This window comes from Ctenopharyngodon idella, chromosome 3, assembly GCF_019924925.1.
Source record: "Ctenopharyngodon idella isolate HZGC_01 chromosome 3, HZGC01, whole genome shotgun sequence".
NCBI classification, from domain to species: Eukaryota; Metazoa; Chordata; class Actinopteri; order Cypriniformes; family Xenocyprididae; genus Ctenopharyngodon; species Ctenopharyngodon idella.
In genome coordinates this window covers 20131457-20157758 of record NC_067222.1, presented here as the reverse complement: position 1 = coordinate 20157758, position 26302 = coordinate 20131457, and the positions used below count along the sequence as shown (strand labels likewise).

Below are 26302 nucleotides of genomic sequence, written 5' to 3'. Positions count from 1 at the left end.
GTTGGTAAGATTTTTTTTTTTTTTTTTTTTGTATTTTGAAAGAAGTCTCTTATACTAAAAAATTACAGTGAAAACAGTAATATTGTGAAATATTATTACAAGTTTCTACATTTCACTATATTTTGAAATGTAATTTATTCCTGTGATGTCAAAGCTGAATTTTCAGCATCATTACTCCAGTCTTCAGTGTCACATGATCCTTCAGAAATCATTCTAATATGATGATTTGATGATGAAGAAATATTTCTTCTTCTTCATCTTCTTTCTCTTATTATTATTATTATTATTATCAATATTGAAAACAGTTGTGCTGCTTAATATTTTTTTCAGAATTCTTTGATGAATAGAAAGTTCAAAAGAAATCTTTTGTAACATTATAAATGTCTTTACTGTCACATTTGATCAATTTAATGCATCCTTGCGGAATAATACATTTCTTTCTTTCAAAAAATTGTACTGACCCCAAACTTTTGAATGGTTGAGTACATAATTCCCATACTTCTATTTGTGTTATTTCATCATTTTGATTACTCTGCTATTGTAAAACATAGTAAAAATAATGAATAAGTAGGTATATCCAAATGTTTGACTGGTAGTGTATTTGTAATATTGTTTTAAGACTCCTGCTCTGATAGGTCTTTAATACTAACCTGTGTTTGTTAAGGAGCGTTTCCATCGAGAGCCTCCGCAGGTGAAGATTACAGCGCGGATGAACTCCCGGCCACATAATTTCACTCCATATGAGGGGCCGTCCAGTGCCTTTACTCCAGCCAGCAGCAGACACACTGCGAGAGCTGTGGTTTTCCACATCATGCTGAGAGCAGATATTCACTGATGGCAGAGGTTGATGTTCAGAAGCTGGGTTCCTGCTGTGCTCCCTTGGGTTTAGAAACCGATGCTTGTTTGATGATTTTTCCCGGGTATCTGTTCTTGCTTATAAAGAGGCGAGGGGCACCCGCCCCCATCCCCAGGAGTCAGGTAGGAGTCACAGATAACCCAGTACGATAAAGTCAGAGACCTTTCTGGAAACAAAAGCAAGAACAGGAAAGGTGATTGTGTAATTATAAAGGATGCAAGGGCAAGGGAAATTTTAGTTAGTAATGTAATCATTTTGATTACACAGTTGTGACCCTGGACCACAAAAGCAGTTGTTCTCTTTTATGCCAAAAATCATTAGGATATTAAGTAAAGATTATGTTCCATGAAGATATTTAGTAAATTTCATACCGTAAATATATCAAAAATGTATTTTTGTGAGTGGATATACATTGCTAAAGACTTCATTTGGTCTTCATTCATCACCCTCAGATTCCAGATATTCAAATAGTTGTATTTTGGCCAAATATTGTCCTATCATAACAAACCATACATCAGTGGAAAGCTTATTTATTCAAATGTCCAAAATGGACCCTTGTGACTGGTTTTGTGGTCCAGGGTCACATTTGTCAAAGAATCCTGGGAAAAATATATCATGGTTCCCACAAAAATAGTAAGCAGCAAAAATAGTTTTTTACATTGTTAATAGTAAGAACCATAATTAATAATTGAGCACCAATAATAATTATATATAATTATAATATTAATATTATATAATATACAGTATATATCATATATATAATATATATAGTATATTATAATTATATTAATTGAGCACCAATAATAATTATGATAATAATTTAGCAGCAAATCATCATATTAGAATGATTTCTGAAGGATCATTACATTTTAACATTACATTTTAAAATATATTCAAATAGAAAAAAGTTATAAATTAATATTTGTCAATATTACTGTTTTTACTGTATTTTTGATCAAATAAATGCAGCCTTGTTGAGCATAAGTTGACCCTTTTGTGGACCAGGGTCACATTTTAGGTAATGTAATCTGATTACTATTTGATTACTTTTAGATTACTTTTGACCTAACTCGTGTATCGCATATAGATTGAATAAGATTATTATATAAAAATACAAAGAGAAAAAAAATATAGTACATTCTACAACATGAAGTGCGTTAGGAGTTTGTGAGTTGATGAAAAGCTTAAATAAATAAATCATAAAAATGTAAATAATCTTAAAATAAAAACAATATAAACACACTTAGTAAGAACATATATATTTTATTTGTTTACCTGCATGTCAATGTAAAGAGTAATGTAAAATAGGGAAAACCAATAAATTATGTGTTTATAATATTTAATCATGCAATCCTTAAAAAAGTCATTTTTAATCTGAATTGAGCATTTTAAAATTAATATAATCTAATTACAAGTACTTAATTTTGTAATCTGAATACATAATCCAGATTACATATAATCAGTTACTACTCAGCACTGTGTGAATGTAACAGTTATTGCTCTTTAAGATGTCTATATCAGTTTTTCCATTTAATTTATTGCAGTACATTTTTTTTATTTACATTTTTCTTTTGCATTTGACAGACACTTAATCCAAAGCGACGTATATAGCATTCAAGATACACATTTGATCAGTTTGTGCTTTTCCTGGGAATCAAACCCATACCTCGGCATTGCTAGCACCATTTTCTATTGTTTGTTACAGGAATGCTTTTTAAATCATGTTGAAATAATGATATAGTACTGTTAAATTGTTTCAGCAGAGACTGGCGCTCAGGGTATTGCTGTACAGTTGCCACAGGGTTCTAGTTACTTGGTTATCGCATTGCTAAAAAAAAACTTCACCTGTTTTATCATCCACCAGGTGAAAATTGTAAGTCTGATCACTTATGAAAGTAACAACACACCTCTCAAAAATCTGTCCTGAGTTCACCCAAATGCTTGATTTACCTTCTTTGCACTTCTATGCATGATTTATTTGTCCTTTTTTTCCATCAGGTGTGATGACTGTGAGGTTAAAGGTTAAGAGACAAAGAGATGTAGCGAGCATGGCATTTTCAATGTGTGATAACACAGTCCATTGCACATGGTAATCTTTGTAACCACATGGACAAAGGTCGCCAATATCCAAAATGACAACAGAATAATGAATTTTTAATGAATGCGACGATAACAATGACAACAGCATGACATTTCAAGAGACATTAACCATAATGTTTGACGTTTACATCTTTGCCTGCAAGGATGGCGGCCATGGACTTTTTTGGTTTATACAACTATTTAAATATAGCATGTATTATTTTTATTTTTATATCGAAGCATAAAATTTCAGGTCCATCATGTTCATGATTGACACTCATTTTAGGTTTTTTTTTTTTTTTCCGGATCTATTAAATTGTTCAAAATGTATGCCGTTCATACAAAAAATGACTTGAATACACCTTGAATACAATTTTTTAATTAAAAGTAATAAAAATAATAATTAAATATATTTAAATAAATAATTAAATTTAAAAAGTAAAAATGTGTAGGTGATGTATTTTTATTATCACATATTTTAAGGCATGTTTTGTTCAGGTCAAATGGAGTAAAAGTGTTTAATTTTTATTTTTGTTACATATCAAAGTTATATACATTTATTATATTTCGTATTTAGAAGATGAGTGTTTGTTAACAGCTCGTATACAACGTAGATTCAGATCAGCTTTCTATCAGTTGTGCTGTAATAGAGAACTTAAACGAATCAACACGACTGATTCCAGATCAGTACATAAAAACCCCGTTTGCTCAATCCGAACGTGAGGCGCGAATGATTGACACACTTCAGACGAACCAGGTGCTGTATGTCGCATTGGCTCCCTAATCCACAAATAAGAAGACGCGGCGTTATAGTTATTGTACTTGGACCAATCAGAGCGAAGAAAGGGGGCGGGAACACAGCGAGTGGGTAGCAACAGTTGCCTGGGTGAGGACGAAGCGCCATAGCCACGGTAGTCGTGGTGACAAGAACCCAGCAACGAGAATCAACAACAACAACAACCCGATTCATTGAAAAAAGCATTAAATCAAAAGTACCGCTGGAAAAGTCGCTCGGAATAAGAGGTGATTCCGTTTTTTATATTTCATATGAAGTCACACTATGTTGAAAACAGAAGCAGGTGCGAGGATGATGATATTCTTAGCGTCTATCGATGTCCAGTAATCATTATTGGTGGCAGGGATTGCTGAGCGATCGAGTCGCGCGCTAGCCAGATGCATCTCACAAACGATAGACATGACCAACAGCCTCACCAAAAGCTGCTCGTTGTTATGACGATATACTAGATAGGTTGTACAAAATGGCGGGTGTTGTTTGCAATAATACGTGAGTCTCCATACACATTGCTGGATAGCCACCCATCCATAGCATTCGGCTAGCGTTGCTATGGAGCCAGGTGTTATAAACGCTGTTGGCATAGTTACACCGACGAGCACGCTGACAAACCTGCAGTTATTGCTGGATAAACCAGAGACCCTCCTGTTCTTAACCTTACTGACCACTGGATGATTATTGGATATGAAACCATACGTGATAATGTGCCGAAATAACATTCCGTGCATTGTAAACAATATGCAAATGTCTTCATGCAAACCAGGACATTTGATTGCGCAGATACTGTTGGCACGTAAAGAAAATGTACGTTATATATTAAATATTTCTGCATTACTTCGTGTTTGCTTTGTGATTATAACGTTAAAATGTTTTATTTATTGACACTTCTATTGATTTAATTATTATTATGGGTTGCATATGCATATATTACAGAAGAACAGACTGGCATGTTCTTATTGATGATATCAATACTTGTTAATTTATGTAAATAACATGTTCTATTTTATTACAATACATATTTATTGTGTGTCATTATTATAATAGTATATTTTTTATGTAGAGCCTCACCAAGTGTGATACATAACAAAACAAGTGCAAAAACAAAATTCATAAGAATACAAAGGAAACCAGATGTATACAGGCTTGATTCTATGGATTATTGTGTAATTGAATCGTGAATTTGACAAATGAAAGTAACAGTGAGGAAGTAGATTTGTAGTGACACATGACATTTGAAGACATTTGGTAGATGTGTGACAAATTCTGGAAACGTGAAGGTTTTACAAACAATGAGATTGGAGTTTTGAATATCTAAGACGAAAGATGGTTATTTTTTATTAGAGAAATACACCTTATTTTACATTTCCATTTCCAAGTCCCACTTTGTGTTCTTGACAATGCTGTGTGCCCTCATTCATTTGCAAGCAGTGATCAGGTTACTGGTAATAGGACACCAAAGGCTCTGCCCAAACCTTCCCTCCTCTTCTTTTTGCTGGCCCAACAATGGTTGTAGTCTTTAGGGCTTTCCTGTAACCGTGTGGTTGTGCCAAGGCGCTACTTAGTAAAAGTGATTAGTGATAATGATAAATAGCCAACTAACTTTAATACTGTTGTTATCTATGGCAAACATTACTATTAATATTGGTCATACTTAGCCTTTAACATCAGTGCATAACTCATCCTGCACTATTGGCAGTTTTTGCCTTGCGAATGGATGAAATTTCACACAAGTAGTTTTCTAATATATTGTGTTTATTACACAGCTTTCTGAAATGCTTGATTCTGATTGGTCAGTCACAATGTTTTGAGGTCAATAGACTGCATTAGTTCCCTCCCACCTTTTCAGCGGCGTTGGTTCCGGAAGTATTTTTTTTTTTCAATCATTTTTCTCATAGGGATTTCATTAAATAGTTACAAGACATGAACCAAGCCAATCAGCTACGAGGTGAATCACAACACTATACGGACAAAAAGACAAAGGTACAAGACCGTGTACTTAGACTACAAAGAACTACAATCCCATAAAGCATTGCGAACAGCATAATCAAATTAAAAACGATGGAAAAATATAAAACTCATTTATGAACGTTGATTATATGTATAAAAATAATACAATAATAATATTTTAAGTCTATTAAAAGTTAGTGCTTCATGGGATTGGGTGGAGCTTTTGGCATGTGTTGCTTTCTTCGACTCTGATTGGTGTAATGCTGCATTCATGCTATGTCGTAATTACCGTTGTCTCAAGATGACAACACATGACTGGGAATTATGCATTTCTATGGTACCACTATCAAGCCTAGATGAATCTGCAGCGGTCACGTGGTACAAGTAGGAGCTCTCAAACAATTCCCGTCTTACAAGCTGTAATTACGAGCTCTACGGGGACATGAACGCTTTTTACAAGTTGAAATCACGTAATTGCGGTAATTACGACATGGTGGGAACGCACCTTAATTTTCTGTACAGCATCATGGGTAATGTAGTTTTTCACAAGGAATTCCACTGTTAAAAATAAGCTGAAATAATGCAGGCTAGCAGCTTTAGCAGAAGCAAACCATGGGTTAACTGTTAACAACCTCGCAGTGTACAGTAGGTCTGTCTTTAAGAGTTTATAAGTTATCGTTTCCTTGTGGAGAAAAATGAATGGAGTTCAAACTCCATTCATTTTCTCAGCGAAAATGATTTTTTAAGTTTATAACTTGTCAACCATTAAAGACAGAGCTCCGAGGTTGTTAATCGATGGAATATACTTCTGTTGAAGCCATCAGTTTGCACTATTTCAACTTATTTTTTAAAATAATCATGTTTAACAGCTGAATTTGTGGTGAAAAACTACATTACCCATGATTCTTTACAGAAAATTCCACCAATCTGAGAATCGCGACAAGCAAATTGCGCCTAAAGAGCTCTTTAGCTAGATAGATATATGCAATAAACTTAAAATATATTGTTTCTATAGATATAATCAGCAACTTTAAATTAATAATTTTAATAATCTTGAATGAATAAATGAATAATATTTATGAAGTGTATTTCTCTATCTTTGATTCTTCGACTCCATCTCATTGATTATGTTGTTTGCAATGCTTCATGGGATTGTAGTTCTTTGTAGTTTAAGTACACAGTCTTATACCTTTGTCTTTTTGTTTGATTTTCAAATACTTAATGAAAAAAACGTCAATAGCAACGCTGTATAATGACCACTTATCCGGGTGTTTGAGGCTGGCGCATATTACATGTCTCTTATTACATGTGATGTACATTATCCATTACATATTATCATGTGAGCCTGTGATTCATCTCCCCTTTTATTGCACTCAGTCCAGGGGAACCCAATGGCAACTCCAGCTTATGTGAGAGAGCTGCAGCAGACCTCGCAGCCTCAGGGAGGAGGTGTGACTCCCACATCAGGGCAGGCTGCCACCGTGACGGCAGCTCCCCAACAATTCCTGGCTGAACTTCAGACTACAGGGGCCACACCTTCAGCGGCCCCATCCACCGGCCAGACCACACCCCCTCCTTCACAAGCACAGAAGAGCCAGGCAATCGTCCAGGCACCACCTGCACAAGCCCCGCCCACTCAGACTCAATATGTCACAGCTGAGATTCAGAGCTCACCTACGCAGTCCAGCAATGCTCAGAACACACCACAGTACATTGTTGTCACAGTTACAGGTAAGAGTAAATAATCTAAGAATGAATGACATGAGATAAACAAAATACTTGGGAACAAAAGACCTTGATTTTTTTTTTTATATATGCTTATAATGGGATATCATTTTGGTAATAGATGTGTTCTTCCATCAGATATGATGTTTATGAAGCTGTTACTGTTCAAAATGTGCCAGACAATATCTATTTTTTATGTTCTTGCTTTTGGCTAGGCAGATTAAGTGAGGAGGCATTTTTTTATGTTTAGATTTGCATATATAAATTTTGTCTATTTAATTACTACACCATATAACCATTATACACAAAGAAATATTTAACTCAAGTGATTTTTTGCAAAATAATCCCAGAGATGTTGAGCCTGTCCAAATACCCACATTAATACCTGTTGCATAATTCCTGGGCGTAGCGCACATCTGAGACTAAATCTTACGCCTAGTCAAAGGTAGGTGTAAAGTGAGAAGTCTTGACTTGTTTCCATGGTGAAAATAAAGATAAATAAAAACGTTGAGATGATGGCGCGTCTGGTATACAGGCTACACGATCAGCGGGCTTTCCGGTTTGAAAGAGTAAGTATATGGAGACAGAGAATTTATTGAAAGGTTTCGTTTCAGCAGGTTGCTGAATAGCTCAATAATTTTTCTTGCTTCACAATCTTTATCCTTTTTTCGGCTTTGCAAAATAATCCCAGAGATGTTGAGCCTGTCCAAATACCCACATTTGTGGTTTTGGCCACTTGAGAGAGTGTACACGCAACAGGAAGTAAGTGCGCAAGACTGTTCAAGTAATGCACACTAGACCCACACTATCTCAAATACTGCCTCAGAGCTTTTCGAAAGCTAAGCGTATCGCATCATGTTCAGGAACTCATGTGCCCCCAAAATTGTGAGATGTCGAGGAAAACATTCCACTGTAATTAGATATTACATATAATTTGGTAGTGTAAAAAAAAAAAAAAAAGCTTTGCACATTTTATTGGTGCAAAGAGGACTATTTGTATTTTATACAACTTTTGCAACTGCTTAACTTAATTAGAAGCAATTACTAAGTTGTGTCATCACAGGGACTACTGAACAGACATCCAGAAGTTTATTTTAAAATGCAAAGTATTGATAATCAAAATAAAGCTCTGTAAACACTTGAATTTGTACAATACTGTAAGTGTGTCCCATTGGGTAATCAAAAGTTGTACACGCACACTTGCGGTCTTCACGCCCACTTGAACACTTGGCCAATAGACAAGTAGACAAATGGTCAAGTGGAAGGACCGCAAGTGTGGGTATTTGGACAAGCTTTGTTGACTGAAGTTTGGCAGAATAACATAGACATGTTGGAGTCATCTGATTTTGAATCATATTACGATTTTTGGGTCACGGATTGGATCATTTTTCGGCTCAGCAAGAAAAAAGATAATAATTGGGGGAAGGGGAGTCAGTAAAAAATAAGATCAATTCACAAATTACAAGCACAGAAACATACAATATAACAAAGTTACAAATGAAGTAAGGTCTAACTGTAGTATTCAGATACAAAAATGTAATAAAAAGGTCTAAATGTAAAATAACACTATAGTGTTCACTGTATAAATTGGATATAGATTAATCTTTGTTAAAGTTGTTTCGCTTTTTGATTAACAATGGGTTAGTTCACCCAAAAATGAAAATTCTGTCATTTATTACTCACCCTCATGTCGTTCCACACCCGTAAGACCTTCGTTCATCTTCAGAACACAAATTTAAATATTTTTGATGAAATCTGAGAGGTATATGACTCGTCCATAAACAGCAATATAATCAACACCTTCAGAAAGGGTTGATTATACCAGAAAGGTACTAAAGACATGACTACTGTGGTTCAACCTTAATTTTATGAAGCGACGAGAACACTTTTTGTGCACAAAAACAATATCAACAAAATCTTCTCTTCTGTGTCATTCTCCTATGTTGTTTACTCTCAGCACTTCCGGGTTCTACATCAGAATGCTTTTTTTTTTTTTTTTTTTGTGCGCACAAAAAGTTTGTTGCTTCATAACATTAAGGTTGAACCACTGCAGTCACATGGGGCCGGTTGCACCAGCTGGACGTACACCCGGTCGTAAGACTAAGCTTAACGTAAAATGCGTTTTAAGTCCTGTGTAGAATTAATACCTGTTGCACCATCTGGGCGTAGCGCACATCTGAGACTAAATCTTACGCCTAGGCTTTCCGGGTTGAAAGAGTAAGTATATGGAGACAGAGAATTTATTGAAAGGTTTCGTTTCAGCAGGTTGCTGAATAGCTCAATACTTTTTCTTGCTTCACAATCTGAGTAATTTATTTATCCTTTTTTCGGCTCAGCAGTCATTTTTCACCTATTCGTTGGAGCCAGTAAATTCAAATTGATAACCATAGTAACGCGAACGGCGTCTCAACTAATAGTGCTGTAGAACATGCCAGCGTGTACGCGCATCGTCTACACTAAGCGTACATGCGCCTAGTCGTAGTTTTAGATGGTGCAACAGGTGTAAATATTCATCGGAAAGCTGGACGTAACTACGTCCAGCATAGAGCTTACACCCAACTTTTTACGTCCCACTGGTGCAACCGGCCAATGGACTATTTTAGCAATGTCTTTGCTACCTTTCTGGGCCTTGGCAGTGGTAATTACTTTGCAGTCTATGAGGGTCAGAAAGCTCTCGGATTTCATAAAAAAATATCTTAATTTGTGTTCCAAAGATGAACGAAGGTCTTACGGGTGTGGAACGACATGAGGGTGAGTAATTAATGACAGAATTTTCATTTTTGGGTGAACTAACCCTTTAAAATCATTTCTGTAGTTCAAATAGAGCATGTCACAAGCAACTCTAAGGTCATGAGTTCAATGCCCAGAGAAGGTATGAACTTAATAAAATGTGTACCAAGTTGCTGTGTGCTAAAGCATCTGTCAAATGCATAAATGTATGTTATGTTATTTTAAAATTAATATACTTGTTTATTTTTCTCAATTTTTTCCCTCCTATCCTTAGCAGTTTTCTATTTTCTTCTTTTCCTGTAGAGGGTTCTCTTCATTCCAGTGACTCTGTGTCGGATTCTAGTCCTCCTGCTGCTGTAGTCCAGACTGGAGTTCCAACACAGGTGGTGCAGCAGGTTCAGACCGCACAACAGGTAACACAAACCCTAAACACCAGCCCTGTGCATCCAAATACACAGTAAAGCCACCCACACCACCACTCACCTGAACAAACACAACTTTGGAGTGCACTGCAATGGCTTCAAGTGTTAAATCAACACTTTAAAAAATAATGTGTTGGCTCAACAAAAAAAAATTAATGCAACAGTTTATGATAAATTTGAGAGGTATGACAAGTTCTACCAACAAGCTACATTGAGTTAGTGGAACTTAATTTGTTGCATGAACAAAATTATTTAAGTTGATTACTCAAAAAAATTAAGTCCCTTCAACTACCAGAGTCAACAGCTATCATAGCACATGCTAACACAACTTATTTAGCATGTATATTTAATGAACAAGAAGTCATTGCTTATAGAGTCAATAGTGTCTACTCTTCAGCACAATGGTAACCACAAAAACTTCAACATTACAGAAACTCTTTTAAATGTCAAACATAACAGCATTAAACACTAACAGGTCTTTCCCTTCTCTAAATAACACATAAAATAACACTTAATTTCAACATTTATTCTCTTTATCCAGTCCTATGCAAAGCATGCTAGGAACTAGAAATCCACTGCCTAATTTCCGAAGTTATCAAGACAATTTCACATTAATATAACTTATTAAAAAAAAAAAAAAAAAAAAGGAAAATAATTTAGAAATTTGAGTTTAAATTACAGACGATATTACGTTGATGTAAGGATCAACATTATTATGTCAACAAAATAACTCAACAAAATAATGTTTGAAACTTATAAGATTTAATTAAAACAATACATTTTAATTTTTAACTTGCAACCATGCATTTATTTAAGTTGTGGTAACAGGTCCCCTCAATTACTTTTTTAGAGTGAAAAATAATTGAATATATACACTACTGTTCAAAAGTACTGTACTTTTTAAAACTTTTATTCAGCAAGGATGCATTCAATTGATCGAAAGTGACGGCTGAGTGCTGCTTCTTTCAGAAACGTTCTTAAAAATCTTAATGACCTCAAACTTTTGAACGGAAGTGTAGATAGATATACAGACTGACAAACGTGTATAGAAGCCCTTTGGAATTATCTGGCTCTTCAAAATGTGATTATGTTGGTCATGATGACAAAAAATGTCAATGCAGTCCTATTGATTTTATTTTTTATTTTTCCATATCTGTTCACAAATAAAAACTTGAATACATGTTAAAAAAAACATGTATTCAAGTATGTGAATGTCTTGAATGGGACATTAAATCAAACATGAATTAAAGTGTTCTTAAGAATGCATTATAATTTAGGTAGTTTTGACCTTATAATATACAAAAAATACAGAACTGTGGTTTTCTTTTTACTGAATATGGTCTAATTAAATTAGATTTCATCAGATCAGAAGAAGTGTTGTTGAGGCTTAAAAAGCTGGGAGAAGATTTCTGAACACCTGGGCCTCAATCAGTCCACAGATGGAGAAAAATTCAGCACAGCTTGTTGTTTGAGTCTGTTTGAGTTTTGTAGAACAGCAGTTCTTATAAAAAGGACTATTTTCTAAACAACACTAGCGTTCATTGGAGGTCACCACAAAGGAAACCACTGCTCTCAAAAAAATAAAGCCCATTTTAAAAGTGTAAATAAAAAGACCACTTGGTAGTTTCACAGTACTGCTGGAATGTCCCAATGATTCGGGTAAATATGCACAGGGCTAGATAACCTTTAGATAACTCTACAGTGCATCTTTGGCCGTTAGAGCTAATTTGCTGTTTTTACATTTTCACCAGAGTATAGTGAGTTCTTTGTGCAATATAAGATTTAGATTACGATTTAAATGAGTGTTCCTGGTTAATCACCACATAGGCTTCCATTGCAAATGCATTACTGTGAATGCATTTTTTAATAAACTATTTAAAATTAATATACTATTTTTTTAATTTGTTAAAGGGTTAGTTCACCCAACAATGAAATTTCTGTCATTAATTACTCACCCTCATGTCGTTCCACACCCGCAAACCTTCGTTCATCTTCGGAACACAAATTAAGATATTTTTGATGAAATTCAAGAGGTTTTTTATCTCCCATAGAAAGCAACGAAATTACCACAGTCATGGACCAGAGAAGTAGTAAAGACATCGTTAAAATAGTCAGCGTGAGTACAGTGGTTCAACCTTAATGTTATGAAGCAAAAAGAATACTTTTTGTGTGCAAAAACAAAACAAAAATAATGACTTTATTCAACAATTTAGTCTCTACCTCTTCGTCAGTCTCCTACGCATTTAACACAGTGCAGTGCTTCCGTGTTTACGTCCGAATGCCGGCTCAGTATTGGCTGACGCTGTTCACGTGAGCACCACAACACATGCAAAATTGTTGAATAAAGTCGTTATTTAGTCGTTTTGTGCAAAAAAAAGTATTCTCGTCGCTTTATAACTTTTAAGTTTAAACCACTGTAGTCACATTGACTATTTTAACAACATCTTTACTACTTTTCTGGACCTTGAATGTGGTAATTTCATTGCTTTCTATGGTAGATAAAAAACGGATTTCTCTGATTTCATCAAAGATATGTTAATTTGTGTTCTGAATCTGAAGATGAATGAAGGTCTTTCGGGTTTGGAATGACATGAGGGTGAATAATTAATGACAGAAATTTCATTTTTGGGTGAACTAACCCTTTAACACACTACTGTTCAAAAGTTTATGATTGGTAGCAGGGCCGTAGCTTGGATATAGCTAGGGTTTATTTAGTAATTTTGCGTTTGTGTTCCGCTGTAACACAGTGGTCTTCGACTTTATACTGACACTTATCATCGTGGATGAAGCTATAGTTACATTATAATACATTACAGTAAATTTACATTTACCACTATCAATATAGGAATACCCAATTCACAGTTAGTCATGATTTATTCCATAGAGAGAAGGTTCTTATAAATGGGGTAATGTGAGTAGTATTCAGGTTAACATATGATCTAAACATCTCTGCCCCAAATAAATCTGCTTTTATTAGGCCACTGATATGACTGGAGTCTTTATCTCATTTTAAACACAAGTTTTAAACACAGCACTATTCATTTCTTTAGAGGAAAAGCCTTTTAATGAGAAAAAGCATGTGAACCGTGGCTCAGTTTAGATAAACTGTGAATGACTGTGGTTTGTCATTCTCACATTAGCTTGTTCATCGAGCTAATGTTTTTCATTTCCCCCTGTAATCTATTAACAGAGATCAGTAGTTCAAGCCACATCCCAGACAACGAAAACCGAGCCGAGCCCCCAGCTGAATGTCACCAGCCTACAGTCTGTGCACCTGACACAGGAGGTGAGCTGTCTCTCTCATATAAATGTGTGTTATTATGTATTTCTGTCAGGTTGATGCCACTAGCTATGTTTCCATCCAAAGTTGTGAATTTAACTTGTGCACAAAATTTGAATATTGCTTAAAACATTTGCAAATAAAGCACCATAAATAAAGCATCATCACTTCCTGGGAAATTGGCACAAAATGTCTATAATAAATATGGAAGTTACTGGGAGGGAATCGAACCAAATCATTCTGATGACAGACTTTGGCTCAGGCATTTCAAAACGATCAAACCAACATTTGAGATGCTGTGTGATGAAACTGATCTATTGGTTAGTCCAGTTATCCAATCACAGCCACTGTTGAGGCAAAGTCAAAACAAAGTCAGTTTTTTGTTGCACATCGAGGGATTTATTTGGTAAATGTGTTTCCATCGTTTATGTGCATCTTCTTATCATATAAAATATAAAAATATCCACCTCAGTTGAGAGCATAAGTTTTTTATGTGCATTATTAGAATTGCCGTTTTCATCAACCCTCTACAGACACTGAAACTCGAGTCGCCATTGGCTAGTACATTTTTTATTTTACTCGCTCAGACTTTTTACATGGAATGCAAGAACAATGCAAATGAAAAAATTCTACATAAATATAATATAATGTTTACATTTCAAACACTATTAAAGTCATGTAAACAATCTTTAATAAAATAAGGTCAAATAATCAAACAAGCAATAGCACAAATAAACACAATAGAAAAGATGCCAATTAAATAAACAATTCCTTTGAGGTTTTTCAGGTAGATCTAACAGTAATTAGATGTAAATGAGGTACAGAAATTGAATAAAGTAATCAAATGTAAAATAGCACTGCATAGTCTTCACTGTATAAATTAAATATAGATTAATCCTTATTATAAAACAGTTCCTGTCCTTGATTCTGATTGGTCAATAGCTGTGTTTTATTCACAATAAAACACGGCTATGACCGCTTCACCCAACGGTTCTGTGTATCACTACACAACACCCTTAGCAACCACTCTTAGCAACGTAAACTGTATGTTCTCAATAGATATTGTTCATTGAAGCTTACTGTATTATGTAGAAGAGTATTGTAAGAAAGAGATCTAGTGAGCGAGTTTATTACCTGCATTCAGATTTAGCATTTTCCTTCAGGTCAGTCCTATGTTCATGATAAAAAATCTGTTTAAATGTCCAGTGTATTATCTTGTCCTTTTAACAGTTAAGGGGTTTTCCCGTGACTGACAGCGCTAGTCAAAGCATTTGTCAGTTGCGTCTATTTCCGTGTTCACAACAATTCAGTCTTTTCAATATAAAAGTCTTCGCTACTGACTGACACACTCATAAAGACAGTCTTTGCCGCCATCTAATGGCGTAATAATGTAACTTCTGTTGCTGTTCACGGTCAGGGACTATTTTTTCCGGCGGAAGGAAGGCTTTTATTGAAAGTTTACTTAACGAAAGTTGCATTGATACATATTTTTGGCCTTAATATTTGTATTCTGTGTGGTGTACACAAAACTTCTCACACAGTGCGAGCGAGTTATCTTTTGCGTCTTTTTGCTCTCAAATGTTTAAATTGGCAAGGCTTAAAACACATGCAAATATGACGACACAGGTCTGGTCCAATTGTGCTCTCTCTTCTTCTCAAGTTGAGAGATGGCTCAGCCAAGAGATGGTGCGTAAAGCTCAGCAGGCAATGAAATTATATCTGCGCTAAACTGATTTTTTTGCATCTAACTCAATTACAGGCAACTGAAATCATACAATTTACTAGCTATTGACTAATAAAATAAAACATTTTTTAGTCGCCTATTGTGAAATTTGGTCGCGTATGCGACTGATTTACTTGCATTGTAGAGGTTCGTTCATCCAGCTTTTTTATGCTGTATTCCAAAATTCACATAAAAATAAGTGTATGGAAACATGGCTCCAAGTTTAACCTGTGACTAATGTAAAATTAATTTCATGTGCATTTCATCTAAAGTTCATAATCATGCCACCTTGAATGTATCACATTAAAGGAATAGTTCATCTAAAAAAAGTGGCTTAACCATTCCTTTAATGCAAAATTCTCTAAGCAGGCAGTCATCTAACCCTCTGATGGTTGCTTTCAGAGCCCTTTTCTCAGACAGAGAGGAAGTGATGCACAGAGAGAGAGTGAATTGAAGAGACAGAGACAGATAGGAGACTGGATGGAGCATAGGGCAGCAGTAGTACTACTAGAGAAATGCACTAACCCGTTTGGAGAGAGTTTATCTTACGCATCTGTTAATGGAGGTTTGCTGGATTGCTCATCTTGTTTCCCCCCATCTCTACCTGTCGCTTATTCGCCAGTCACCTTCTCCCTACCTGTCATGTCTGTGGGCTGGGAGACAGACAGGGTCTCCTACACCTCTGCTGCTGTGCCAGATGTGCAGTCTTTCCTCTATGAGATGCCCTCTGCTCATAGCGTAGGTGACTTAGGTTAAACCACAGTGTGTAGGTGAATCTGTGGTCAATCATTGAGAGATTGTGTTAGATCAGTTAGCGCAGTGATTTCCAACCAGGGGTCCATGTACTTCACAGAATACATTGGGTATTTTACTTTGTTAAAATTATAAAACATAAATTATTTTAATTAATTTAACAAATTCAAAAAATAAATAAAATCAATGTATATTTAATATATACAATATTGTTCAAATCTTTGGGGTCTGTAAAAACATTTTTAATGTTTTTTAAAATTAGGTTTTTGAAAGTCTCCTTTGCTCACCAAGGCTGCATTTGTTTGCTCAAAAATACAGTAAAAATAGCAATATTGTGAAATATTATTAACATTTATAATAAGTGTTTTCTTTTTGAATATATTTAAAAATCAAAGCTGAATTTTCAGTATCGTTACTCCAGTCTTCAGTGTAACATGATCCTTCAGAAATGATGATTTGCTGCTCAAGAAACATTTCTTATTATTATCAATGTTGAAAACAGTTGTTCTTAATATTTTTGTTCAAACAATAAATTTTTTTTAGGATTCCTTGATGAATAGAAAGTTCAAAAGAACAGCATTTATTTGAAATAGAAATATTTTGTAACATTATAAATGTCTTTACCGTCACTTTTGATCAATTTAATGCATCCTTGTACTATTCTTTTAATAATAAATAAATAAATAAATAAAAATCTTACTGACCCCAAACATTTGAACTGTAGTGTAGATTAGGGATGTAACGGTTCAAATTACTTGCGGTTCGGTTTGTATCACGGTTTTAGGGTCACAGTTTTGGTACGGTTCGGTATGTGCTGTGTTCAGGGGAAAAAGGACTACTGTCAAATAAAAATAAAGAAAATAAGAAAAAATAATCAAACTACAAGCACAAATAAAATAAACAGTGCTTTTCAGGATTTTTAGGTAGTTTTCAGGTACAGAAACTGAATAAAGTAATCAAATTTAAAATAATATTGCATATAATCTTCACTGTATAAATTATATAAAGATGTATCATTATTAAAGTTACAAAATCTATTCAGTCAAGAGCAGTGAGTGATTTCCTTGTCTTTTGTAGTTTGATTATCATTAAAAACAGACAGCAGGAATATTAGGCCGCTGTCACTTTAAGGCATAATGCATGGATCCATTACACTGATATTGATACACAAGCGTTGTCTCGACTGTATCCGGCTGTGTTTGCTAGGATACTTGCCAAGACAGGCATATTCACATAAGTTTTGTATGAATTTGACTGTGCAAGAGTATTTGCGCGCTGTCTGAGACGTGGCTTTCTGTGTGCGCACTTCAGATGAGCACGCACAAATCGGTGGAGAACCGTATGGTTTGATTTTTTTTTTTTTTTTTTTTTTATATAACAGAGAACCGTTACACCCCTGGTGTAGATATACAAAATATATAATATATAAATATATTAATTTCAAATAAATAAAATCTAATCTATTTTTTTAACACATTCATAAAAAAGCTTTTAGTTTGCTGTTGAGGAACCTTAGCGGTGTTTTTTGAGGGGTACATCAGACTAAAAGGTTGGGAAAAGCTGATTTAGTAAACTGAATGTGGCTGCAGGCATTTTTTTTTAATAAACAAGTTTATTGCAGAACTGTGATGGTGTCAATTGTGCCTTCTCAGTTTGTGTATTGGTGTATGTGCGCCGCAGGTACAGCAGCAGCTCCAACAGGTGCCAGTCCAGCATGTGTATACTAACCAGGTGCAGTATGTGGAGGGAGGAGATGCTAACTACACCACCAGCACCATGTGAGTAGTGACGGAAACCACCGCTCGCCTCAGCATTTTGCATCTGTGCTGAATCAGCTACAGGGCTTTTCACACTAAACATGCTTCCTGAGATAACGGGTTAGTTCACCCAAAAATGAAATTTCTATCATTAAATACTCACCCTAATGTCATTCCAAACCCGTAAGACCTTCGTTCATCATCGTTCAACACAAATTAAGATATTTTTGATGAAATCTGAGCTTTCTGACTGCCCTATAGAAAGCAACGTCATAACCACTTTCAAGGCCCAGAAAAGTAGTAAAGACATTGGTTGTTCAACATAAGTGGTTCAACCTTAATGTTATGAAGCGACGAGAATACTTTTTGTGCACAAAAACAAAACAAAATTTATAATGTTACAAAAGATTTCTGTTTCAAATAAATGCTGTTCTTATGAACGTACTATTCATCAAAAATTAATCACCAAATCAGCATATTGGAATGACCGTGTGATACTAAAGACTAGAGTAATGGCTGCTGAAAATTCAGCTTTGCATCACAGGAATAAATGGCATTTTTAGAAATAATAAACAAATAATTTGGGATATTTCTGTTTTTACGGCATTTGATCGAATAAATGCCTTAGAAAATAAGAAAGCATTCGATTTTTTTTTTTCTTTTTCAAAAGCATTAAAAAAAACTTACCAACCCCAAACTATTGAATGGTAGGATATGCTTCTTGTTTTTGTAGTATATTTCAGAAGACTTAAGACAATATAAAATATTAAGTCATTATTTTTCATTTTAAATATGTAAAGTTATTAATATAGTAGTTACTTTGTGCCTATCATGTGCTACACTTGCCCAAACAATGTTTTAAATACTTTAAATATGCAAATATTAACCCAGGTTTTTACCTATGTACAGTTTGAAATCTCGAAATCCGAGTACCCACTATTAATTACTAACCCCGGGTTAAATATAAACAGTTTTAAACTGACCAATAGAACAAGACCATTTTGAATTATGCCCACAAAGTGTGAAAATCCCAAGGTAATAAAAGTTATGTTTGATTAAAATTCTGAATCCTGACCCTAGTCATTTTCTCTCAGTCGTTCCAGCAGTTTCCCCTACACAGAGACCCCTCTGTATACCCAGACCACTGCTGGACAGTACTACGAGACCACCCCTGCCTCCGGTTCTGAGGCCACGTCCCCCGGCACCCCTCTCACAGTCTCCGTGACAACAGGGTCCCCTGGGGTGTCCATGTTTGTGGCAGGGACAGGGCAGATCGTGGCCAATCCCACGACGGCGGCTGGGGGCGGAGTCACAGCTGTAGTGGCAGCCACGGGGACTGCAGCGAACGGTTCTGGAGATTCCGGGAGCGAGGCTAACGGTAGCAGCGGGAGCTACGTGATTCAGGGCGGTTATATGCTGGCCGGCAGCGGGACCGGCAGCAGTGGAAACGGTCACGGTTATCCGCACCCCACCCGTGCCTCTCCGACCACCGTGAGTATAAACGAAGGCGAGGACAATAGCGTGCCGTCGGCAGACAAAAAGGTATGATGACAGCAGGGATGGGGCTTAATCGTCACTCATCGCCACTCACAGATTCCCTCCTCTTCCCGCCACCCAAACGAATTTAAACGCATGGTGATCTCATTGCTCAGTTCCACATGTCAGAGAGCACAGTGATCCTTCCAAATCCAAACTCAGTTTTATTTAAATAAAGTCATCAGATTGACTTTTGTTTCCGTTTCAGAAAAAGCATGCTATTAAATGACAACACATGTCCAGTTGACATGTTGCTCATCAGTGCTGCTTGCTAAGGCTTTCACTGTGCTGTCGTGTTCATCGCAGAAAACATTCAAATTCAGTCATAAACATATTCATATTATCCATGAGAGACAGATGGCTCTGTGTGGTCCTGTTCAACATGTTCATATGGAGGCAGCCTTCCAAATTTGCTGCACACTCTTTTAGAAAATTCTTTCAGTTAAGGATTGAGGCATTCCATTGATTTAACGTTTCATTGCATACTCATCTTGTATGCCACGGCACGCAGAAACAGTTGTCGAGAGGCATACAGTGCTGTGAAAAAGTGTTTGCTCCCTGTCTGATTTTCTGTGTTTTTGCATATTTGTATCAGATTTACAAATATATTATTGTTTCCACAAAAATATTAGGCAGCACAACTGTTTTCATCATTGATAATAAGAAGAAATGTTCTTGAGCATATCATATTAGAATGATTTCTGAAGGGCCATGTGACAAGGATCATCAGTTCCGCTTTTGATTCATCTAGCAGCATACTTCTTCAAACTTGAATTATTGCACCACTGAAACACCACATAAAGGAAAGACACACTAAACTTTGTTTCCATTTTACCCACAGACTATATACTGCCACAGTATATTAAAGGGGACATATCATGACTTTTTTCTGTGTTTAAGTGCTATAATCGGGTCCCCGGTGCATCTACCAACCCAGAAAATGTGAAAAAGGACAACCCAGTAACTTTGTTTTGGCAAGCCTTTCGCTGCAAGCATGAGAAAAAAATGAGCTGCTCAGATTTCACTCCCCTTGTGAAATAGGAAGGGGATCTTATTATAACTCCACAGCAACTACATACATTTATCCACTAACCATTCAGAAACGTCCAGATGCATTCTAAAAGTTGTAACTTCTTCCCGAGTCTCTCCATCAGTGTCTGACTCCGGTTTGAGCAATGTAAAGCTGAACAACGTTACTGACAATCGTCATTTTGGCTGCGTGAGATTCTCCAGTTTTGTTGTTGTTGAGCAACTTAAGCGTGTGCTGTTAAAGCTCCGCCCTCTTCTGGAAAGGGGGCCGGGAGCAGCAGCTCATTTGCATTTAAAGGGACACACACAAAAATGGCATGTTTTTGCTCACACCCAAATAGGGGCAAATTTGACAAGCTATAATAAATGATCTGTGGGGTATTTTGAGCTGAAACTTTAGACACATTTTAGGGACACTAGAGACTTATATTACATCTTGTGAAAAGGGGCATAATAGGTCCCCTTTAAAATGTGCTCAAACTCAGAAATTCAGACAAAGACCTATTCACAGCACTGTATGTTTTCATGAAGCTGTCAGAATAACAATATTTGTATAGACATGGCTAAATAATGCCATTTGTTGTTTATTTAAAGTCAACATGAAATTAAAATCCACTGCAAACTCACATTCAGGTCCAGAACAACTACTTATTATCCAATCAATTCATGAATAATAAATCCTACATCCTACTTTTTTTTTTTTTTTTTTTTTTTAATATTTTGTTTCACTTTAAAATGAACTAAAATGGTTTAGTGAATGCTGTTTTCTGTTGACTTTAAATGATGTAACATAAACTCTGCATGAATGCATAATTACAGTGCATATGCATGAGTGGTGTCTGCATGTAAATGCGTACTCACATATTTGCATTTAGCTGTTTGCGTGTATCTTAGGACATCCTTTAGCCTGGGCTCTCTGTCTGAGTGTGTGTATGGCTGTGTGTGTGTCTTATCCCGGCAGCTGTCCTCTGGCCCTCAGGTGCAGTGGTTGTTGGATAATTATGAGACAGCAGAAGGGGTGAGTTTGCCCCGCTCCACTCTCTACTGCCACTACCTGCTGCACTGTCAGGAGCAAAAGCTGGAGCCTGTCAATGCGGCATCCTTCGGAAAACTCATCCGCTCGGTGTTCATGGGGTTGAGGACCAGACGCCTCGGCACACGGTGAGAGAAAGGTCACATGACATCTGTTTTAGTGAATTAATTTGTTCAAATGTAGTTGTTTATCAAGTTATATAGACTTTTTCATTATCTATATATTTAAATCAGATAAAAAGATGTTAAGCAGCAAAACTGTTTTCAACATTATAAGACCATAATTTTTAAGCAGCAAATCAGCATATTAGAATGATTTCTGAAGGATCATGTGACACTGAAGACTGAATGATGCTGAAAATTCATCTTTGCTATCACAGGAATAAATTACAATTTAAAATATATTCAATATAATAATATATTCCTAGTATTTTAATGTATTCATTAAATGGTAGTGTATGTGTTTGTGAGTCATGCACACATATGTGGTTAGAAGCCTCTGTAATCCTATGGTTCAGGTCATGCAGGTGCACTGAAGCTTTGGTGTGTTTGTTCCAGAGGGAATTCCAAATATCACTACTATGGACTGCGGATCAAAGCAAGCTCATCTCTTCTCCGACTGATGGAAGACCAGCAACACCTGGCCATGAGGCAGCAGCCCTTCTCCCAGAAACAGAGGTGGACACACATGCTCTCTGTCATTTCTTGCTCTCAGTCTCTCTGGTTTCTGTGTTTCTCAGTCCGTCTAATTCTGTATCCCTGCAGGTTGAAGCCGGTACAGAAGGTGGAGGGAATCACTAACGGGATGTCGTCAGGATCTGGACAGCAACAGCAGCAGCAGCAGAGCTCAGGTCTGTCGGACATCAGCACCCAGGTCCAGCAGTACCAGCAGTTTCTAGGTGAGCCATGACATCAATGTGAGCCTTAAAAGGCAGAAGTGTAACCAAGAATGCATGCTCTAAAGGAAACACTAATGCGAAAAAATGACACAATGAACATTTTTAGAAAACATTTGCTAGGTGTGCATTTGCTCTTTTTGGTAGGTAATCATATACTTGCCAAACAAATTATAAGATCATATAACATTTATCCATCATAATTTATACTTAAAGCTAATGACAACATTATATTTTATATACGTCATTGTGGGAGCATTGGTCAATGTATCAAGCAAGGAATATCCCACATCCGATTTTAATCATGATCACAGTAATTAAATATGACTTGACTTACTTTTCAAACAATCTGATTCATTAAAATAAATTGAACTCTTATCAGTCAAGTGGATATTAATAACAAGTCATTATATGGTTGCTGTAATCCTTGATGTTTAGATGCGTCCAGAGCTCTCCCCGAATTCCCTGATGTTGACCTGCAGGGTAAAGCTTTACCAGAGGGCATTGAGCTGGAACATCTCAAGAGCTTTCAGCTGCTATACAGAGAACACTGCGAAGTGAGTCTTCTCTCTTCTTCTGTGTTTGAATCCAGTGATTGACTGCAGGCATCACAATGAATATCTGTATATAAGCTAAATATCTTTTCAAGTTGTTTTTTTACTGATGATGTGTTTCTTTAGGCCATTCTTGATGTAATGGTCAACCTTCAGTTCCCTTTGGTGGAGACTCTTTGGAAAACGTTTTGGAGGTTCAGTGAAAGTCAGGCAGGAGACTCAGCAACACTAGCTGTGTAAGTTTGCTTCTCAGCACAACAAACTCCTGTAGACCAACATTACATGTCAAGGTTTTCACGGTTTTATGTTTTCAGAAGGATTTTATTAAGGTGGTTCTACTGAGCAAGGGTGGTATAGAGCCTGATATGTAATAATTGTCAGACAAATCTAGTTTTTTTTTTTTTAAGTGAAACAGTTTATTGAACATTTAGACAAAATATAAAAAAGTATCATATTTGATACATCAGACTTTTATGACTAATATAGTATTATATAGGAGAATACTATATTAGCCATAAAAGTCTAATATAAAAATATAAAAAAGCATCATATTTGATACATCAGACTTTTACGGCTAATGATATAGGAGAATATGTAGCTCATAGAAGAAAAAACAACTTAGTTTTATATGAACAAAAAGTAAGATGAAATTCTGATAGCTTGTAATGCTCATGCAAATCAATGAGTATTACTTCTCCCAATCATATGTCGATATAGTTTTATGATCAAAGCTCTGTTGTTTTATTGTGGGGATAAAACATATAATGCAGTGCAATACAAGGATGATTAAGAGATGTACAAATTAAAGTTCCTCAAAAGCATGATGTATCAGTTCATCTTAACATGGTTTTTCTAGAAAATTATTAATTGATAATCAAGTAAACTTAAGTTACTTAAGTCCAGTAAGTGTTGATCTAGAAATATTACTAACAATATAAAACATTATTCTTACGTTTACTTCAGTAAAATCAGTAAATATTTCACTGCAAAAGACATGTCAGAAGACAGAAGATGTTGTACAGCAGGTTTTTCATCAGAGTTTTGGTCATGTTGACAATTTAGAGGCCTTACACCATGTCTACACCAGACGCGACAGTTGTCGCAACAGCCTGAGGCTGTCTACACAGGGTGCAACAAAGCGACTGTTGCAAATCCATTTGTTCTTCATGTCAGAAGTACAGTATCTCACAGACGTGAGTACACCCCTCACATTTTTGTAAATATTTTATTATATCTTTTCATGTGACAAGAAATGAAGAAATGACACTTTTCTACAATGTAAAGTAGTGAGTGTACAGCTTGTATAATGTTAATATAATATAATGTTGTATACTGTTCAGTGCAAATTTGCTGTCCCCTCAAAATAACTCAACACACAGCCATTAATGTCTAAACCGCTGGCCACAAAAGTGAGTACACCCCTAAGTTGGCCCAATTAGCCATTTTCTCTCCACGGTGTCATGTGACTCGTTAGTGTTACAAGGTCTCAGGTGTGAATGGGGAGCAGGTGTGTTAAATTTGGTGTTAACACTCTCACTCTCTCATACTGGTCACTGGAAGTTCAACATGGCACCTCATGGCAAAGAACTCTCTGAGAATCTGAAAAAAAGAATTGTTGCTCTACATAAAGATGGTGTAGGCTATAAGAAGATTGCCAAGACACTGAAACTGAGCTGCAGCACGGTGGCCAAGACCATACAGCGGTTTAACAGGACAGGTTCCACTCAGATCAGGTCTCTCCATGGTCGACCAAAGAAGTTGAGTGCACATGCTCAGCGTCATATCCAGAGGTTGTGTTTAGGAAATAGACGTATGAGTGCTGCCAGCATTGCTGCAGAGGTTGAAAGGGTGGGGGGTCAGCCTGTCAGTACTCAGACCATACGCCGCACACTGCATCAAATTGGTCTGCATGGCTGTCGTCCCAGAAGGAAGCCTCTTCTAAAGATGATGCACAAGAAAGCCTGCAAACAGTTTGCTGAAGACAAGCAGACTAAGACTGTCCTGTGGTCTGATGAGACTGTAAGAGCCGCCCAATCGGCCCAATGGCGGTTTCCCATAGGACAGGGAAGGTTTCTTGCGCGTTCAGTCTTTTCAGTGTGGCAAAGTAGTTTAATTCCAATTAAACTCTTATCTGACTCCATTTTATTATGACCTCGAATTTAGGTTGGAATGCTAATTGATTATTGACCATTTATATTTATATTTATAATTTATCTAGACATTTGAATATTCTATTTAACTCTTTACTCTTATTGTACTCGTTCATTTGGTTCTCAGAGTCGCACAGGGTCCTCGCACTGGCCATTCATTTATTATGCGGGCCCACGATCACAAACTAGCCAGTCTTGCTCACTAGACAGAGGTTATTGACTATACTGTTTAGAAGGCCGCTTTCATGCTTACTCTATCTAAAAGTACTTTGTTTAGTCCCCATAGATCTGTATACACTTGAATTAAAGTAACACTTTAACACATCTTTAGTCAGAGGTCACAACCACTACTACAGATAAGCCGACCAATATTACTCCTCTGATAGTAGCTTTGGTTTGGTTATGCCATGGTTTCCCATGTACACTTAACTAGAGTAACATTACATTAAACAGAGGTAAGGCTCACCCTATTTATAAACGGAAATTCCCTTTTTAGCTTTTACAGTCTAAGTACACTTTAACTAATGCCAAGCGTTAGCTGGAGCTCTAAAATCACAGTTAGTGTGCCCTACACTCCACTCAAAACTGGACTTTAGTCCGTTACTAACCTGATGTAGATTTGCGGTAACAGTGGATACATCATAATCTACTGAAGTCAATAATTTCAGAGTAAGTCAGAAAAAAATCAAATGTGACAATTTATTAATCAGGTAAATGTATCATGCCAATTACATAATCAATTCAAAGATGATCAATACAAAAAATCAAATGCTCAGAAATAGAGTAAGATGCATACCTGACATTAGAAAAATGCACATTGCTGAGTGCCGATCTGATTACAGAATCGCGCCCTGAGCCTCCTGTAACATTTCTTTAAATACTCAGACCAAGACAAAACATCCCCCAATGGGGCATGAACTTACAGTCAGAATTTGCATTGACTAGAGTCACAGACCTAGGGAGTTCGCACCTTGTTGTGGAACAGGAGGTAGTTTGGATGAAGGACCCTGGGAAAGAAGGCACACCCACGATTGCAACCA

General features: G+C 36.3%; 2 protein-coding genes across 7 annotated transcripts in view; one reads left to right on the top strand and one right to left on the bottom strand.

Annotated features, from left to right (window-relative positions):
• Positions 1 to 893, bottom strand: part of rln3a (relaxin 3a) — a 1658-nt gene extending 765 nt beyond the window's left edge. Inside the window, 1 exon segment of the mRNA XM_051884762.1 lies at positions 651 to 893. Coding sequence (XP_051740722.1) covers positions 651 to 813 — 163 coding nt within the window. The 5' untranslated portion in view covers positions 814 to 893.
• rfx1a (regulatory factor X, 1a (influences HLA class II expression)) overlaps positions 747 to 26302 on the top strand; it is a 47701-nt gene continuing 22145 nt past the window's right edge. The window contains exons 1-11 of one of the 6 annotated variants that reach the window (XM_051884710.1): positions 747 to 978; positions 7053 to 7406; positions 10434 to 10543; positions 13743 to 13838; positions 17989 to 18086; positions 19160 to 19607; positions 21592 to 21791; positions 22221 to 22340; positions 22428 to 22561; positions 22997 to 23115; positions 23239 to 23348. In XM_051884710.1, the coding sequence (XP_051740670.1) occupies positions 7067 to 7406; positions 10434 to 10543; positions 13743 to 13838; positions 17989 to 18086; positions 19160 to 19607; positions 21592 to 21791; positions 22221 to 22340; positions 22428 to 22561; positions 22997 to 23115; positions 23239 to 23348 (1775 nt within the window). In that variant the 5' untranslated portion in view covers positions 747 to 978; positions 7053 to 7066. Of the gene's footprint in view, positions 979 to 3380; positions 3959 to 7052; positions 7407 to 10433; positions 10544 to 13742; positions 13839 to 16177; positions 16294 to 17988; positions 18087 to 19159; positions 19608 to 21591; positions 21792 to 22220; positions 22341 to 22427; positions 22562 to 22996; positions 23116 to 23238; positions 23349 to 26302 lie in introns of those variants that run through there. The other 5 variants (XM_051884702.1, XM_051884719.1, XM_051884737.1 and 2 more) reach the window with 5 other exon arrangements.